At 41.6% G+C, this 17837-nt stretch overlaps 1 protein-coding gene across 6 annotated transcripts in view; it reads right to left on the bottom strand.

Annotated features, from left to right (window-relative positions):
- Positions 1-237: 237 nt before the first annotated feature.
- Positions 238-17837, bottom strand: part of usp19 (ubiquitin specific peptidase 19) — a 33331-nt gene continuing 15731 nt past the window's right edge. For 2 of the 6 annotated variants that reach the window (XM_077514801.1, XM_077514800.1), the window contains 21 exons: positions 15824-16202; positions 15579-15735; positions 15392-15463; positions 14381-14496; positions 13637-13875; positions 13339-13531; positions 13007-13140; positions 12749-12907; positions 12461-12571; positions 12176-12286; positions 11998-12099; positions 11771-11911; positions 11564-11682; positions 11304-11447; positions 9539-9921; positions 9345-9455; positions 8908-9124; positions 6019-6171; positions 5745-5911; positions 5487-5662; positions 1138-3739 (listed from right to left, as the gene is read on the bottom strand). In XM_077514801.1, coding sequence (XP_077370927.1) covers positions 3464-3739; positions 5487-5662; positions 5745-5911; positions 6019-6171; positions 8908-9124; positions 9345-9455; positions 9539-9921; positions 11304-11447; positions 11564-11682; positions 11771-11911; positions 11998-12099; positions 12176-12286; positions 12461-12571; positions 12749-12907; positions 13007-13140; positions 13339-13531; positions 13637-13875; positions 14381-14496; positions 15392-15463; positions 15579-15735; positions 15824-16202 — 3660 coding nt within the window. In that variant the 3' untranslated portion in view covers positions 1138-3463. Of the gene's footprint in view, positions 1052-1137; positions 3740-5486; positions 5663-5744; positions 5912-6018; positions 6172-8907; positions 9125-9344; positions 9456-9538; positions 9922-11303; positions 11448-11563; positions 11683-11770; positions 11912-11997; positions 12100-12175; positions 12287-12460; positions 12572-12748; positions 12908-13006; positions 13141-13338; positions 13532-13636; positions 13876-14380; positions 14497-15391; positions 15464-15578; positions 15736-15823; positions 16203-17837 lie in introns of those variants that run through there. The other 4 variants (XM_077514805.1, XM_077514804.1, XM_077514802.1 and 1 more) reach the window with 4 other exon arrangements.

A 17837-nucleotide genomic window follows, 5' to 3' on the forward strand; every position in this document is an offset into this window, starting at 1 on the left:
TAATTGCATCCACGTGATTAAAAAGATAAGTTTAAAAGGCAATAGATTAAAAAATAAATAGATAGGGTAATACAGCAACATAAAAAAATGCACACCCTTTAGCAAAAATGTTAGTGCCCATCTTTTTTTTTTGCTAAATTCCAATACAGACAAATTAATCCGGCAACCTGTAAAGAAACCAAACGAATACTACATATAACTCCGTTTTCCTCACATTCACAATTAAATCAACAGGACTGGTCAACAGTGAAGTTTTTATTTCGACATACCACAAGGTGCATTGAAAAGTGGGAGCCTGGAGATGCACCACTCAATTCTTGGCGCGAGGTTTGGAACAGATTTATTAGCAGCTTCTGCAAGCCTATGGCGCTGCATTTCTTGAACAGATCTACATGACAGTTCAGTATATCTTTAGCATAACTAAGTACATTTCTCAAATTATTATCCTATATGGACCCTACTCTTGAGACATAGCCATGAGTTTGGTTTGGAAGAACTTGAGAGGCCCTGACCTAAATCAAAAACCAACCAGATGAACAAGAGCCGCCGCAAGTGACACCCCCGCCCAACATCGCCTACAGACCACACCTGGCTGAACAACAAGACAAAACCGTAGACTGACTTCCCAGCAGAGTAGAAGCTGTTCGAGATGCTCATTAAGTGTAATTGCAAAGTATCCTGATTCATTTGTCCATGTGAAGCGTGTGGTTAGTTTTGAGCACATTTTTAGTACTTCCACATGTGCCAGCACTCAAATCCAGCTCTAACAATGCAGCGTCAGATGGCCCGATTGAGGTGTTGACATAATGAAAAGCACCAATGTGTGTCGGCCAAGTAGATCTTAGCGCTAATTCAGTGTCCCCCCCATGAGATGTTGGTTGGGTCACGTTTGCATCCATTCTGTTCCAGATTAGTCCAGATCCTCCATGTTGCTGTATGATGCTGTTGCACAGTCTCCAGAATGCGCAAAGACCCCAGAGGGCACCTCCGGGGTTAACGTAGGGGGCCCCTCAGAATCCATCTCGGTGCCGAATAGTGACTGACTCGATGCCTGTAAAATAAACCAGCATTAACAATAAATCAGGCGGTTTTATTTCATCATCTGTCAATAGTCATGCTCAGTACATGCAAAGGATATTCAAGCTAGATTTCACTTTTATTTCCAAATGTAGAAAACGTTACATATATTCGGAAGCAACTTTTGGATTGTGGACCTGAGATATATTATTGCCATATACATACTGCACAATTCATATGCTACATTTGGACTTCAGGCAAACAGCAAGGCTGCAGTGGAAAATCCCCAAGACCTTGATTTCAATACAATCAGAACCACCACAGCAGCACATGAGCCATCATGCAGACTTCAAATGTGCATTCGTTATTTTGTACGTTTGAAAAATGCACTTTTTAAAATACAATGTGAAAAATGCACATTTTAAAATACAATAATACAGTGTTACCAAATAAAACAATTAAGTTAAATGTTAAGTGCTCTTTACATTCAAGCTTACATTATATAAATATAATTATAAAGATATATCAATTTTGTGGTGAATGGTTTACAAATTAAAGACATCAGTACATCCACAGATTATGGCTTAAAAAAAGAAAGAAAAAAAGACAACAGAAACGTATTTAAAATAAAAGGGCAAACAAAGTTAAAACAAAAAAAAATCCAAAACACTTCAAATAGGTCACTTGAGTATGTATTGAGGAACTGAACAGTCAATATGTATTTCATGAAACCCTCATTTTGTTATGTTGTTCAAGCATTAAAATCTGCACACAAATGTTGATCAATGGGGAATATGCCACGGAAGAGGCGGAACTGTTTTTACACATCAGTTTGGTTCCGGTTCGGTTTGCGACGTGTGGGCTGCGTCAAAATACTTGTGCTTCCGACTTTGTGCCCCTCGTTTGCGCGTTCGCAACCCGGACCGGAAACAAACTGATGTGGAAAATCACGTCCCGCCTCTTCCGTGGCATATACCCCATAAGACTTTTACCATGAGGGTCAAGAACTAACATGTTATGTCTGATAAAGGCCAGTACGCTTAAATGCATAGAGGAAATTCAGTCACACTCACATTAGGACCGAACATTCAAAGTGCTGATTTACAGTTGAACAAATCAAATTGTCATCACCGTTTCTACCTGAGCATCTGTGATTCAAGGGTTAAAAGATGAATGACCCACTCAAGTACAGTGGCATTGCCCAGCCTTCGATTTTTTTTACATTAAGAATTTGTTTCATCAATTTCTTAACCGCTTATCATCTCCAAAATTACCATATTTTTCAGACTATAAATTGCACTTTTGTGTTTCTTCAAAAGTTTGGTTGGTCCTGCAACTTAAACTCCGGCATGACTTGTATATATGTATTAAAAATAGAGCTCTGACTTGTATCTAAGATCCCTTATGCCGACTTAAATTAATTGCAGCGAACACGTTCCAGCTGGATTCAAAACTTCCACATCTATGTATTTTTTTTTTTTAAGTTTAAAACGGCTTACAACTCAACTAGAATCCTGTGTCGCATTGCGGCCAAAGGTAGAATCCTGGTTGGTTTTGCACCTTTTGGTGCTGCAATTGGTAAATCCTTGGAGAGGATGCCACATGCTAAACTAGCAATATGTTACACATTAGTTGCCAACTTGCCATGACTACTACGATTTCTTCTTTCTTTTGGAGTTTGGTAAATACCTTTGGTCCATTATCGCCACATTGTAATTCATGTAGCATCCACCACAACAAGGATTTACTATTTTGCAGCACTAAAAGGATCAATAACCAAATCAGTATTCTACCTTTGGGCCCAAATATGACACTGGATTCCAGTAAAGGTAAGATATTTTAAACTTAAAAAGAAAAAACAGCAACAACAGTTTTTGAAGTTAGAAGCGATAGTTTCTAATCCAACTGAAACTCTGCTGCCATCAACGCAATTAGGAAACAGGTCAGAGTTCCCCCAAATTATTTTACAGGCCAGTGTAATATATGTTACACCACCCAGGTGTTTTTTGTTTGTTAGTTTGTTTTGTTTTCAGCTCTTTTTACTTTTAAAACAACAGGCCGGATATTTTCTGTTTGCCCTTATCAGACAGCGGTACAGATGCATCCCTCCGCAAGTGTACAGAAGCGAACCATTGAAATGGAATCTGTCAGATATTAGAGGACTCCTTACAATGGAAACAGAATAAAATGTGTACTATTCAGCAGAAACAAGGCTTTTGGGTTATTCTCATATGAAATAAGTGGATAAAATAAAGGACTGTGATGTGAGGGAGTTCAGCTGATGCAAAGTCACTTGGTCTTGTTTCACCAACTTCTCATTCTTCTTTAAGATCTTATTTTCCCAACACATGACTTTAGCCGCGATAGGGGGGGGGGGGTCCACTGTACTACTAAAAAGTCGTTAGTTTTCAAGTGCAACTCCTCCAATTCATCAAACAGCTTGGACTCAGGCCCAGTTTGATTTGTAAAGAAGTGGGTAGACCAAGTTGACCAGAAGTGCAAACACAGCAGCCAGGGTTCCCAGAACAAAATATCGCACGTGATCATTGTCTGGACAATCCGACATCCTCCCCATGCGTTGATGGCGCCCTGCTCTGTCCTCATCTTCCTCATCTCTTGTCCTCTGGGCCTGTCGCCGTCGCAGCCCAAAGAGGAAAGGTCTGTGCGAGCCTTCATCAAGGCCCTCGTCGTCTTCTTCCAGTTCCCGCCATATTAGAGAGGCCTGCGATTGGCGGAAACTGGTATCAACTTCTGGAAAAAGGTGTGGTCTAACAAACACTGTCATTATGATTTGAGGTACTGAGTTGGGCAATTCCTCATAGTGTCACAGAAATTTTCACCTGAATGTTATTTTAAAATGGCAGAAAATACTTCAATCTGATTTAAAGAATCACTGTTTAAACCAGATTAAAAAAAACACACACACAAAAAAAAACAGAATGATAGATAGGATAGACAAGGGAAGAGAAAGGCAGTTAAGGCTGAGCACCAGAGGTCGGACTCATCACTTCCAAACATAAATGCCAATTGTAACAGTGACTATTCTCCAACTTACTGATTCTTGTTGACAAATATCTGTCAAATTATTAAAGTAACCAAGTGAATTAAAACCAGTAGCTAAAAATCATTCCCAGATAGTTATTTATGTGCTAACTTTACCTGAGTGATGAAGCTTGTTCTGGAGGACAGCTACTGTTTATGCTAGCCTAGGCATGGACGATTACCAGTTTGATGGTTTACCATGGTTTTAAAAAAAATCATCGTTTCAATTACTGCTAAAAGGGCACAATATGATTAGCTGAATCTAATATCACCCCATGTTTAGTGCATATAATATGGTGTGATACAATATCTTCCAACATTTTAAGTTCAAAATGGCCCCACACGAAACTACTCACTTTTTAGTGTGAGTGCTAAGTAGTGAAAAAGGACAGGTCAGGTCTAATTCCACATTTGAACAAAACTTTAGTGATCATAATAAATATGGCCAGAGAAATTATCAAGTTCAAAGTTCACCAACGTGGTCTGGTGACTGTCAGTACTAGGTAGCCCCAAGCATCACATGAGTAGCCCGCGGGCCTGTTCTTAAAGACAGCTCACCAGTGATATGACAAGTTAGAAAAGTTGTAAAAATGTTCATTTGAAAATGTAAACACTTGTAGAGCTTTATAGAAATATACTGTTGCATACTGATATTCATCTCTTTCTGACCTTGTTAAATCATTATTTGAGAAATCAATTAAAAGTAATTTGAGAATTGTATAAGCGTGTATCAAACTGGTAGCACTTTGCATTTATCAGTACCGAAGAAGGAGGTTAGTGACCCCTGACCTAGTTTATACCCTCTCAACTCATTATAACTGTAAGTTTCAGTTGCTGGTGAAGTATATCAGGTCAGTTCAAGACTGAGAATGGCTCACACTATACAAAAGATGTTTTCATCTTGACACTTGGAACAGCAATGTATGTTACTGTCTGCATCACAGGATGACAATTTGTATAAAAACAGCAGGTTAACAAAGTGAAAAAAAAATGTGAACATGTTGAAAGCAACATTGCCAAGATGCATTCAGCATACACGATTGTCATATGATAACCACACCGAAAACCCCACAGATGGACCATTAAGAAAAGATGATACCGCACAAAGAGGCTCCAAAACCATATTAAGTAAATTCTCCTTGACAGTTGCACTAGTGTTGTTTTAAAAAGACTGTTAAAAAAAAAATCTGATAAAATTCCAACTGTAGGTCAGCTAGAATGTATACAAGTGGCTCTGTTGTGCAGGATGTCGGATTAACTGCAGTGCAACCCATCAAAGTCTTTTACACAGATTATATAGTATAACAGAAAATAGATTGACATGCCTTTCCCGTTTTTGATTTAAATGAAGAGCTCAATCACAATTTAAAAGCATGTCGAGTATGTCTTGTGATATTATAACGAAAAGCTTGTTGCAGTGCCCTCACCTGACTGGCAGTAGCTCCCATTGCAGGTGGGGAGTCTGTTCCAACAGGCCTGAGGAAACGCGGCGGCCTCTCTACTGGGGAATTTCGGCGGCGGTAGAAAAGGACATAGGCATATCGCGTCACCACCTGGCTCTCCTCCACCATTGTTACAGTACTGTCATCAAACAGACGCCAGCCTGTGTGAAGACAGACGTTAGGTTAGAAACAAAGAACAAAAGAGCACTGAGTTAATATTTACATAACAATAAATGAACTCACCAACATCACTCCGCTGGCTGTTTTTGTCACTTGGCAGGCGAGCGTAGGCAGTGTAGTGGCCGCCGATCATCCCGCCATAATGGTTGATGACCGCATACAAATCATAGATAGGTGGGTGCTGCACCTCGTCCTTCTGACCAATACAGAACTTACTCAGATCCAGATTCCTACAAGGCAAAAGGTTTTAGAATTGAATGAACTACACACAGGTATTACATGCAAAAAAAACAAAGAAAAAAAAAAGGCAGACAAAAATTATTCAACAGGCATTCACCTGACAGGAAAGTCAACCATGTCGTTAATCTTGTCCCTCCAGATGAAACTCCTGAAACTGAAGCGTTTCAGTTGGATGATCAAAATGTTGGGAAGACGCCACAAAAGCAGTTGTTTGGAGGCCTCACGGTGTTGCTGGCACTTTGGACAGTACCTTTGGAGGAAATATACAGCTTACAATCAGCATCGTTAAGGGAAAAATAAAAAATAAAAATGTAGGATAGCTTTTAAGAGCAACAAATTGACCTTGGTCAAGAGAACCAACCACTTCTTGGGGCATACCTTTTTTTTTTTTTTCCCTTCAAATTTTCCCAAAACATAAAATCCAGCTCCAATAAAAGGCTACGTTCACACTGCAGGCAAATGCGACCCAGATCAGATTTTTTTTTTTTCTCCCCCAAATGCGACCTGTATCTGTATTTTTTTATGTTAGTGTGAACGTCTCAAATCCGATTTTTTCAAATTCAACTTGGGTCGCTTTCATACGTGGTCCTAGATCGGATACGTATCCGGATTTTTGCAATGCGACCGCAATCTGAATGACCAGATCGCATATATTGAACCTCTACGTCATCAAAAGTCCAACATGCGCGGCCGGGGGCATTACTTGGGAGATGACCCTGAATCGGCAAAGTTGTTTCGAGTGACAGTTGAGACTTTCATTTAATCCCACTTGAAACAAAAGCATAAAGTTGACATTTGTGGTGATATTACAGGGTTCTTGCAGGAATCACTCAGTGAAATTTTAGGCCTTTTTAGACCATTATGAGAAAAATTTTAGACCAACTTCACGACCGGAGAAAAAAAAAAAAGGGGGGGGTTACATATTTGATTCTCAAAACCATGTCCGCTTTGGAAGTTGCCGTCGACCCGAAATTCACCTGACGACTAGAAGCCTGAACTGCTGTAGGTGGAAGAGGCTGGGAGGGGGACAAAAAGCTTGTTATCGGCTGATGACCTACCACGCTTGTCATAGCAAGCTGGTGCTTTCCGGCTTTGGCATGTGACTCGAGGGTCTTCGCACCAAAAGTCCCCAACTTTATATCCATCCGTCCATCCATTTTCTTGACCACTTATTCCTCACAAGGGTCGCGGGGGGAGCTGGCGCCTATCTCAGCTGGCTCTGGGCAGTAGGCAGTGTACACCCTGGACTAGTTGCCAGCCAATCGCAGGGCACACAGAGACAAACAACCATCCACACTCACAAGCACACCTAGGGACAATTCGGAGTGCCCAATTAACCTACAGTGTATGTCTTTGGAATGTGGGAGGAGAATGGAGTACCCGGAGAAGAGCCCCAACTTTATATATTTTTTGTAAACTTTGCAACGAGCCGAGTGCTTATCGCCGGCTACCTCATCCGATCCAACCAGCTGGAAAAGTCGTGAATTTCGAGCCAGTTCTTGTTGAACTGGCATTTACCCATTTTCTTACAAATTGACTGTCCACACTTTCCGTTCTGACTAGCTAAAAATAATTGTCCACACTCCCCGTTCAAACAAGCTAACTGCAATATCTTGGCGGAAAGTCGGGAACGTAAACTTGAAATGTACGGTACCCGGTAGTGGACAGAGTACCGAGCCACCTAATGAACAATGCTACATTTACACAAATAGCGAAGGGGCTCTGTAAGCCCATGATCAGATCACTCTTGCATTAGCGATTGTTAGTCTTAATGAGTTTCTTGCCTGGTTAAATAAAGGAAATGAAAAAAACAAATGTTTTGATTAGCTATAACCGCTAGCGGTTTTATTGTCAGAGCTGTACAGTGTGTTCACACCTCTGGACGCGGTCGCTTCATTGACATTCGCACATACCGGAGATAGGGGCTTTGCTTTGCTTCACCTATCGCAGCCTACTCACATTATGGGAAAAGTCCTCTCAGAAAAAAAGTTTCAGCATTGCAATTAACTGGCCACCACTGTGCTAATGATGCTTTGGCTAATATCAATAGTGATGTCTTCTGTTGTTTTGTTACACAGTTCAACAAATGTAACAAAAACAAAAAAGTGAATACATACCAACCTAGGTCTGCCAAGTTTGTCGTTCACCACCCTGCCTGTTTGTTTTTGTCCCCGTAGTGTTAGCTTGACATGTTGAGCTCGGGATGTCCGCAGACAGCAACAACAACGATAATTCCTCCCCCTCCTGTTGTCGTATCTCGCGGCAAAACAAGCGACGGCGCGTCACATCTCACCAAACATCTCATTTGCACCGCCCGCGTACCTTCGCTCTCGCCCGCTCGAACTACATTGAACTACAATGCAAACGCACCCCCTCAAATGTCTCCTTCACTTTGAGCATGCAAATAATAGAAACAATGCAACACGCACATTTTTTGTTCCTTCTTTTTCTTTCTTTCTACAGAGCAGACACTTCTCCGCATGTAAGGAGTCGGGGCTCATCTCGTCTCCGTGAAATGAGGACCTCGAACAGACTTGCCCCATTTTCCCAAAATATTATTTCTACCTCCTCCTGCATCACTTCTCTGTAGTTATGAGACAGTAAAAATATGAGCCCCGACGACGGACTTGGTCCTGACATGCTGGATCATAAAATACCTATTTACTTCCTCAAACACAACGCTGTGTGTGACATTGTATCTTCTTCTGCGGATGTGCGGGTCACTTTGTGGGCGCATAACGTTTACAAAGCAAAGAGACTGTGGTCGCAATTGATAGGTAATGTGAATGCTTACTCAAAAAAAAATAATAAAATAAATAAAATAAAATATGATTTCACCAGAAAAAAAAACAACAAACAAACAAACAAAAAAACAAAACAAAACAAAAACATCGGAAATGAGCATTAAGATGTGTAGTCTGAACGTTGCCAAAGTGATATGCGACAATAGACACAATAGCTTCATAATAGCAACAAAGAGCCTTACCATGCCTCTTCTGGTGCCAACACCTCTGGCTTGGTGAAGAGGTTGAGGCACTGCTCCAGGGTGAAGTGCCCTGCCCTGGCTGTCTCACTCAAAGAACTGGGATCCTCCTCATACTCCAGCTCCTTTGAGCTCACCAGGACATACTCCTTTAGACGCTCGTTGTTTTTCCACACCAGCTCCACAGTTGCATCATCAGGAAGGTCGACCAGAATCTCTTCTAAATAAGGCAATTACAATTAAAATCTAGACTTGACATGTGCATTGTTCAATCATAAAAAAAAAAAGAGAAAAAAAAGAAGAAAAAAAAGAAAAAAAAAGAAAAAAAGATTCATTTGCTGGAATAGAAGAAGTTATGGGTTGCCTATCACACAAGTGGTTCCTGTTGTAAGGTCAATAAAAAGTTATTGAAAGAAGCCAACCTACAGTATGGTTCTTACCTTTCTCATCTAGTCTCTGCTCTTTGTTGTTAGAATCTAGCAGAATGATGTGGAACTGACCAGCATGCCCTGAAGATGGATCATTAGGTTGCTGATACCCAGCTATTGCGGCTAGAAAACAGCAAAATTAAATAAGAACATTAGACAACAAACTAAACATGTATATACCAAAAATAAAAATAAAATGCCATCACCTTCTGGTCGTACTGCCTTCTCACAAGATGTTTCTTTTTCAACATGAGTGTCCAAAGAGCAGCAGGAAGTCGAGGAAATGGACTCCGAGAACCCGGAGTCTGAAGTCTGTGTGGTGGGGAGAGATGTTTGGGGGGAAGTAAGGGGAACAGCATCACCGGAGTCGAGGGGTGAGGTTAAGGTGTGTAGTTTTGGGGGGTCAGGTATCGAAGTGCCACTCTCGGGTCCACAGTTAATTAATTCAACAGTACTGCTTCCACCCATGGCCTCATCTCCTGAGCTTGGACCCGCTAGAGAACCTGCTGGTGGCGTCGGCAGTACTGGAGATATTTCAGGGGATGTCCTCCCAGACTGGAAAGGAGGCTGGAACACATTGACTGAAAACCTGCACAAGGAGATTAGGAATGACATTTTAATACAGCACACAAACATTAGGACATAAATATGAACAATTGGCTAACTAATAAGTACATTAAAAGCTCATACTAGACTGAACATCTTGACTCTGTCTTGCAAATTCCAGTGGTGTTCCAATTCCAAGAGCAGAAATTAAACTGTAATTGCTTGATCAAGACTGGAAGTTGGAGTTTCCTTTTTATCAATCCTTTCAAAATAAATTGTCTGATCAAGATATATTTGTACTCATGATTTAGAAATTGTAAAGACACAAAAGGTTGCATGTTCTAAAAATACAACTGCCACCTGTGTTCTGCACACACAAAAATCAATATGGTCGAAAAAATACAGCATTTTAAGCCGCTACTTTTGCCCCTACACTTTGAACCCTAAAACTTTAAATGTGAAGCATTTTGAACCTTGTGCTATAAATGTGACACAGTTTGTTTTTTTACTGATGGGCTTCAAGCCACCAACAAATAATAATAGTATTGTCACATATGACCAATGTATCGAACACATCACTGTGGGAAAATGAACCTATCCAAGTCCGCTGTCATACTGAATCTTCATATCAGCCATCTACGGTTGGAGTATGGGGGAGAGACAGGCTGCCTGAGTTAGAAGTTTGGAAGTCTATGTGCGAAGTGGTGTGTGGCTGCAGAGGAGCAATTGAGAGCAAGGAGAAGCATCTTGAGTTCAGTTTAATGAGCGCAGGGAACAAGTGCCATAAAGCACTTCTACAGTTTAACCGCCTTCTCTCTTTTGTTTGTTTGGCTACCAAACTCACACCATCGCTGGTAACAGACGTTACCCCCGAAAAGACGGCAAATGCAGCAACATCACAGGTTCACAAACGGTTTTTCAAAGGCTGCACTGTTGCATAATGAAGACTACACAAGCTCGTCACCGCCGAATTTGCCTCGTGCAACAAGAGAGACTGAGAAAGTTTATGGGAGGCTACTGTGTAAGTAGCTGCGTTTTGGAAAAAGTGTTTACATATTGTGTAAAATATAATGATAATAATAATAATAATAATGATAATAATAATAACAATAAGGAGACCCCCAGCTAATAAAGTAAATTGGACAATAAAAATTTGCGTACTTACTTGTTTTTATGGCAAAATTTAGCTGATGCGGCTTTTAATCAGGTGCGCTTTTTAGTCGGGAAATATCAGTGCGAGAAATACGTAACGTCTTTAATGGTCTTTTCATGCCAGTAGGACGGATAGATGAATGGATGGAATTCTCCCAAATGAAATGCAACCCATCTTTTGGTTCAGATATATGTCAAGTACTTGTCTTAATGATCAATGTGCACAAATGGGTGCATTTTGCATGACGAGATGAGAAAAGTCTGACTTTGTACCTGGAGTAGCCATGCAGGAGCTGAGTCAGGCGGCTATAGGAGAGTCGCGATTCGGGTACACTAACCAGGAATGGCAGACCCACGTTTTCAGTGTTGGGTCGACACTGACCTTTGTGATTGGGCCAATGGGTCTTTTGACATATTCTGTTAGGTTAAAAAAAAAAAAAAAAAAAAAAAAAGGACAACAATGAAATTTAGCAACTGCAATACAATATGGGAGTTTAACACATGATGTGTCAGCTTATGTGAAAGCGGCTCACTGATTGCAGTAGCCAACGCTGTAACAGCGAGTACAACGTTTCAGTTTGTCTTCGTCAGAAACTGGAGGCTTCAGGCAGGAGGCACACTTGGAGATGGGGATATTGGGAACCTGTAGTCTCTGTAGGGAAAAATAAGCAAATTATATTATCATTTGACGCCGCAAAACACATACTCCAGAAATGCTTTCTTAAAACAGATTTTGGTACCTGCTGCACTCGGAGCAACACCACTCTCTCCTTGGCCAGATCTTTAGAAAGCACCTCGAAGCAGAACAACATGTCTGAGGACGACACAGTGTCCAGGGAATGAGAGGGCAAAAACATTCGCTGGAAGCAGTTCTTCCCCACCTGTGTCAAAGGAAACAAGCTCAGTAAACTACCTTACAAGAAACTTACAATGCAGTATGAAAGATGGAATAGTGAAGGGATTTAACCTCTGCGAGTCTGAGGTTCTCAGGCTTGACCCTAACACTCCTGGAGATGGACTCAAGGACTTCTGCAGTACTGGAGTTCTCCTTGCTCACACTCACCAAAAACTGGCACATGCATTTGGAAAAATATTCAATGTGAGACATCTTGACCTTCTAACAGGCAATTATTTTCTACTCTCACCTTAATGGGTTTTTTATGTGGTTCCTTGGCAAAGTAGAAAACTGAGAGCACCTTTTGTTTCTGTGGCAATGGGACGGGCAAGTAGAGGAAGGGGTCAAATGTTATAGACACCTGGAGAGGGGGAGAGAGGGAGAGGGGGGAGAGAGAGCGAGGGAGGGGGGGGAGAGAGAGAGCGAGAGCGAGAGCGAGAGCGAGAGCGAGAGCGAGAGCGAGAGAAGACAAGATGATGGTTACTGAGGAGTGACTGCTATCTTCAATCCAGATGTGAAAAGTGACATACATTACCTTGGAGCATGTCGGACAGACAAGCTTGGATTTGAACTGGCCTTGGAAGAGGTCTACTATGAATGAGTCATTTCTCATCTTGTGCCTCTGCCATGCCTCCTCTGCCACCACCTGTGACAAACAATATCAAACTAAGTTTCAGCAAAATCAGCACAGTGTCGCAGCAGACAACATGAAAACATGATTGTCAATTAAATCATCATTCCCATATCTATGTTGGCTAAAGCGGTAACACAACTCATCATTCACGACCAGAGGACACGCCAAATCTTTTTGCCAAACACCAACCTCGTCCAAGCGACCATCAGAGTCCACCGTCTCTGTGTATGGTTTATTCTGAATGCGATTTAGGTCCTCATGGAGACCGTCAAGCAAAAAGGCCATAAACTCCTGGGCATCATGCTGGGCGTAGCCTGTAAATTGATTGGCTTTACTGGCCACAATTGCCTGCAAAGTGAAGTTAAATTCAAACCATGATGAAAGTGGGAGGAGCACAAGGATGATTTTGAAGAAGCACTTTTTACAACACGTAAATGGCGCACATACCTTGAGTTTTGAGGGCTGGAAGGCATGGTGAGTTCCTTTCCAAAGGGCCCTGAGCAGCACTGCAAAGCCAATGGCTAGCCGGCCTCCTGTTCCCAGCGGATTATTGCAGTTGATTTCTGACTCAAAAGCTCGATCTAAAAGGCATAAAAAATATGACAATCGGGCTTGGGATAAACAACAAAATTATAGCAAAATTTCAACTAATGTTCTTGGGATGAATGTGTGATTGAGAAGTGACACTGCATTGTGACAAAGGACTTTCTCAATGTGTTTTGTGTTGGTGTTCTGTACCCATCAAGAAAGATCACAGGTGTGGTTCAAATCTTATTTACCATGAAAGTAATCTCTGAGTTCTCTGGTGTTGGACAGGGATTGAATGACACTATTCATGAAGCAGGTGTTTCCGAGGTTGACCAAACCTGTGAAACCAGGCAGGCAAACCTTCTTCTCCTCCTCTTCCTCATGGTGCTCAGTGCTAGCAGGGGGCGCATGGGTCATGGGCTGCACCATGCAAGTTGGTTTAGGCTGAGATGAGACGTAAACAAAACTCAATTAGAAAAAAAGTTGACCACTTTAACAAGCTTGAAAAACATCCTGACAAAAACAAACAAACTGCATTTTCCAACTTACTGTCATAACAGTGGGCTCTGGCTTGCTGATGGCAACATGGTCAGAGACTGTACGAGGAGCCACAGTTTCCAGACCACTATCCTCCACTCTGGGTGGGGCTTTAGGGGCCTTTGGTTTCTCTTCACCGACCCTGGGTGGCTCCTCCTTGGTTGGCAGGCTGTGCTGGCTGCTGCCTGGCTGGCTCTTTTCTGTGCAAGCGGGGCTCGATGGCACAGCCACTTTGGCACCACCCACTGCACCTTAAACAGAGGAGAATAGACCTTGTGGTTAGAGGAGGCGATGTTAACAACATATAAAAAGCAATAATGAAGCTGACTAATGAGAGACTATTTGAAATACTACCATTAAGTCATTTGAAAACAGGTTCATGTTAAATCTAAAATGGTGTGAAAACTTTTTTTCTGTAGCTGTTACATTATAAACAGCTTCGTTTTAGTTATTTCCAGCATGTTCAGTGCAACTAGCTCAACATTAACCTGTTAGTTTTCACAAGCAATCTCCCAAAAGTTATCCAATGGAGTCATTAGGAAAGAAAGAAATTATTTACCTGTAAATAAACCCTCATTGTCCTCTATCAAGTTGAACCATGGGATACTGGAACTACATGAGGCTACCATAGCATAGCATTATACATATATATTACACCTACCTATCTTGCCCATGTTTTCGTTAAGACAACATTTAACCACATATGATGAAACAGATCACATCTTCACGCTGTCAAGTAGAAGCTCGGCATCAGACCTTGTGTGGCAGGGGCCTCGAGACCCTCCCAGCGTTGGCTGTGTCTCTTCTTCAGGGTAATATCTACTCGCGATACAGTGAAGGAGTAGGAGCACTGTTCAGGCTGTATCAGGTTCCTGCGGTAGGCAGACGGACAGGACAGATTGACCGACAAAGAAGGGTCCAACAGTTGCCATTCCCGTGAGGCTTTTTTCATATAAACATATATGTGTGTGTGTGTTTGTTTGAAACACATTTAAACTTGTTAAAACCCATTTTTAGGTTACGTCTACATACATGTATCTAATTTTAAAAAAAACTCAATGATTGCCAGAATTGTTAAACATTCAAGCTGCTATTGAGATACATTGGTTGGTGATTTGTGATGCCTGATGAGTGTTAATCTGTGTTAAGTGTTATTTAGTGCACGTGTGTCAAGATCCAGTCCTTCGAGGGCCTGAGTCCTGCATGTTTTTGAGGTTTCTCTACTCCAACACACCCGATTCAATGATCTAGATAATTATCAGGCTACTGCAGAGCTTGCTGATCATATTAAATATGAAACCTCTAAAACACGCAGGACTCAGGCCCTCGAGGACCGGACTTTGACACCACTGCTTTAGTGGATATGTCAAGATGTGTTTGATAAAGTCTCTCAAAATGTTTTGTAAGGAATAAAAAAGTGGTCAAACTTAAAGCAAATTTATTTTAAATGTAAAGACAATGGTCTTTGGCAGTCATGTTTTTCAGACAGACTATATACTACCTTTGGTGATGATTGAGTGAAAATGATGAAAGGAAAATATATTCCCTCCCACCCCAGTTTTTCAAATTTTTGTTAAGAATTTGGGGTTTGTTTTTGCACCTATTTTTAGGAGATCAATTCCTTGAATGCAAAGGATGCTTTTCAGAACAATATTTCCCCACAGCAAGCAATACTCGTGTTATTTTAAGACACAGCAAAAATATACACGCACGCACGCACAAAACAGTTGAACACTCATGTCTGCTTCGGCCATTTCAAGAGGTTACCTGAGTTTTACTTGCCACTTGAAGACTGTGTTTGGTCCACAGTCCGGGTGAAGCCGCAGAAAGTTAGCATCGCTGTCAAAAGGAAGATGGTGACACAGAAAGATCTTTGTCATTGCCTAGAAAATGGATTTTAAATTTTGCGAAAATTAGAAGGGCAGAACTTTATTGAAAGGTTTTTATGCAGTACCTTGTCTGGAAGATGAGAGTGAAATCCTGCTCCCTGAATATGACCCTGGATGTGTTCCTGCAGATGCCCTTCATGTAGACGTTCACTACCATCAAGTCTGTGCCTTTCTCATACGAGTCATTCTTCACGGACTTCAGGTTGACCATCGGCTCTGGCGCTACGGGAGAGTAATATGTATCATTACATTGATTTAGAAGACACAAAAAAAAAAAAAAACAGTGGGACTTTATATTGCCAAGACATACCTTCCTGTTGATGTATGACGGGTGGCTCCTCCTTGGACTGGTCACGCTTCTCCTCTCCATCACAGCTAGCTTGAATCTGGGTCAGACCTGCTGATGCTTCTCGCTCGGCAGACGCATCTCGAGAGGGCACCGATGCGGCCACTCTTGAACCGAGGAGCTGGCAATTTGGAGTATTCTGCACCGTTTCATGATGCTGAGCCGTTTTCTCTGGCTCGGCATCAGTTATGTCAGTGCTCCTTTCTAAAGAGGCCGAGTCAACATGGTTGTTGAAGCCCAAAGGTTTCAGCGAGCCACTTGTGCTTGCAGGAACTGCTGGTTGGTTTTCAGTGTCTCCACTTTCAGAGCCTCTGTGCTGTGTGTCATACGGTTTATCTGCATCCTAAACAGGAAGAACAAAAATGAGAAACAGCTTGCATATGATCAACATAAGTGAACTTTAGTTAGAAGCAGTTGGGGGGGGGGGGGGGGGGGGGGGGGGACAAACAAATACAAAACAAAAACAAATAGACCATAACCCGAGTTTCGACTTAATAGTGAAATCCTTCACTGTTAAAAGTTTATATTTACATCAAAATACTTTGTACAGTAATTAAAAAAACAAAAACATACTTGCGCCACCTGGAAGATGCCAGAACCAGTATTTCGTGTTTCCGCACATACATTCATTGCTGACAAATGGCAAAGCGGAGCTAATGGAAACTTAAACACAGAAATGTGACATACCTAACGGTGAGCCGACCTGCTCAATGGACGCCCATTGCTCGATGTAACAACAACAAAACTTTAAATAACTTTAAATGCGGTGATTACTGTCGGAAATTAACGAAAAAGGTGCTACAGACGAGGCACTGTAAAGTCGAAAACGCCGTACGTCATAACTCAAGGACTCCCTGTGCAGTTAAAACGTTTGGTTTTTTTTTTATACAGAATGTGAGAGGGGCCTCGTTTGATGTGCACAGAGGTCAGTCCATAGCTTAGGGCCGTCAAAAATAAATAAATAAAATTGTCCTCTATTCTGAGCTTCGGCTGGTCAGCTTACCTGAAGCACCCTGCATGTAAAGCTCAGAGATGTAAGATGGGGTGAGATTTTAAAACAAAACATTTAAAAGAACTCTCCATTATTCTCTACATGAAAAGGCAGCTCTCATATGTGTTCTATGTACTGTAGTACACATAATATTAGAGATAGACCGATAATCGGTCGGGCCGATAATCGGGGCCGATATTTGACATATTGGTACATATCGGTATCGGTCTGTTTTATTAATCTGACGGCCGATATGAGCGATCCATTTAAAACTCCGTCTTTTCGCTTCGAATGCAGCCCAGAGCGTCTCTGTCTGTTATGGAGCCCAACTCCAGCAATGTAACGCCCATAGCAGCATTTGATTGGTTAGCCGTGCAAGAGCCAGAACCAATCAGTAGTGTATGCCTGTATCACAGTAGCCGGTCACACACGCACCCACGGACACAACGCGACAGACACATGCTTCGAAGGTAAGTTAAAAGAGAAGAGACTCCGCCGATCGTTTCACCATGATAAGCTAAACACATTGAATTATGTTGTGTATTAAATGCACTATATGAATGGAGCTGCATTGCCTTGCATTGAATCCCCGCTAGCTAACAGTGGTGTGTTCAGCTTAGCATGGAGGCTAACACCCAGTAGCTAATTCGCTACTTGAACTACTCGGGGAGGGAATCACACACATTTTCACTTAATTAAGTAAATAATGTTTGTTGGAAAGGTTCCAAATATTAACAGTTGTCATTATTATATTGTCTAGTTCCATGTTAAGAGTAGAGTAACGTCATTATATTTACCTCTCGTGACGCACACATTGCATTCTGGGTCACGTCCACTACTTGTTGCATAGCGGTTATTATGCAGTGAGATGCCACAGTGACACTAAATAGCGTTTAGTTACTTTATATTGTGTTTATTTGTCGCACTGGTTTGCCATTGTGTGCCTTAAGCTTCGACGTCGATTTGATTGACAGCTCGTTGTGCACC

The sequence above is a fragment of the Festucalex cinctus genome, chromosome 2, assembly GCF_051991245.1.
Source record: "Festucalex cinctus isolate MCC-2025b chromosome 2, RoL_Fcin_1.0, whole genome shotgun sequence".
NCBI lineage: Eukaryota > Metazoa > Chordata > Actinopteri > Syngnathiformes > Syngnathidae > Festucalex > Festucalex cinctus.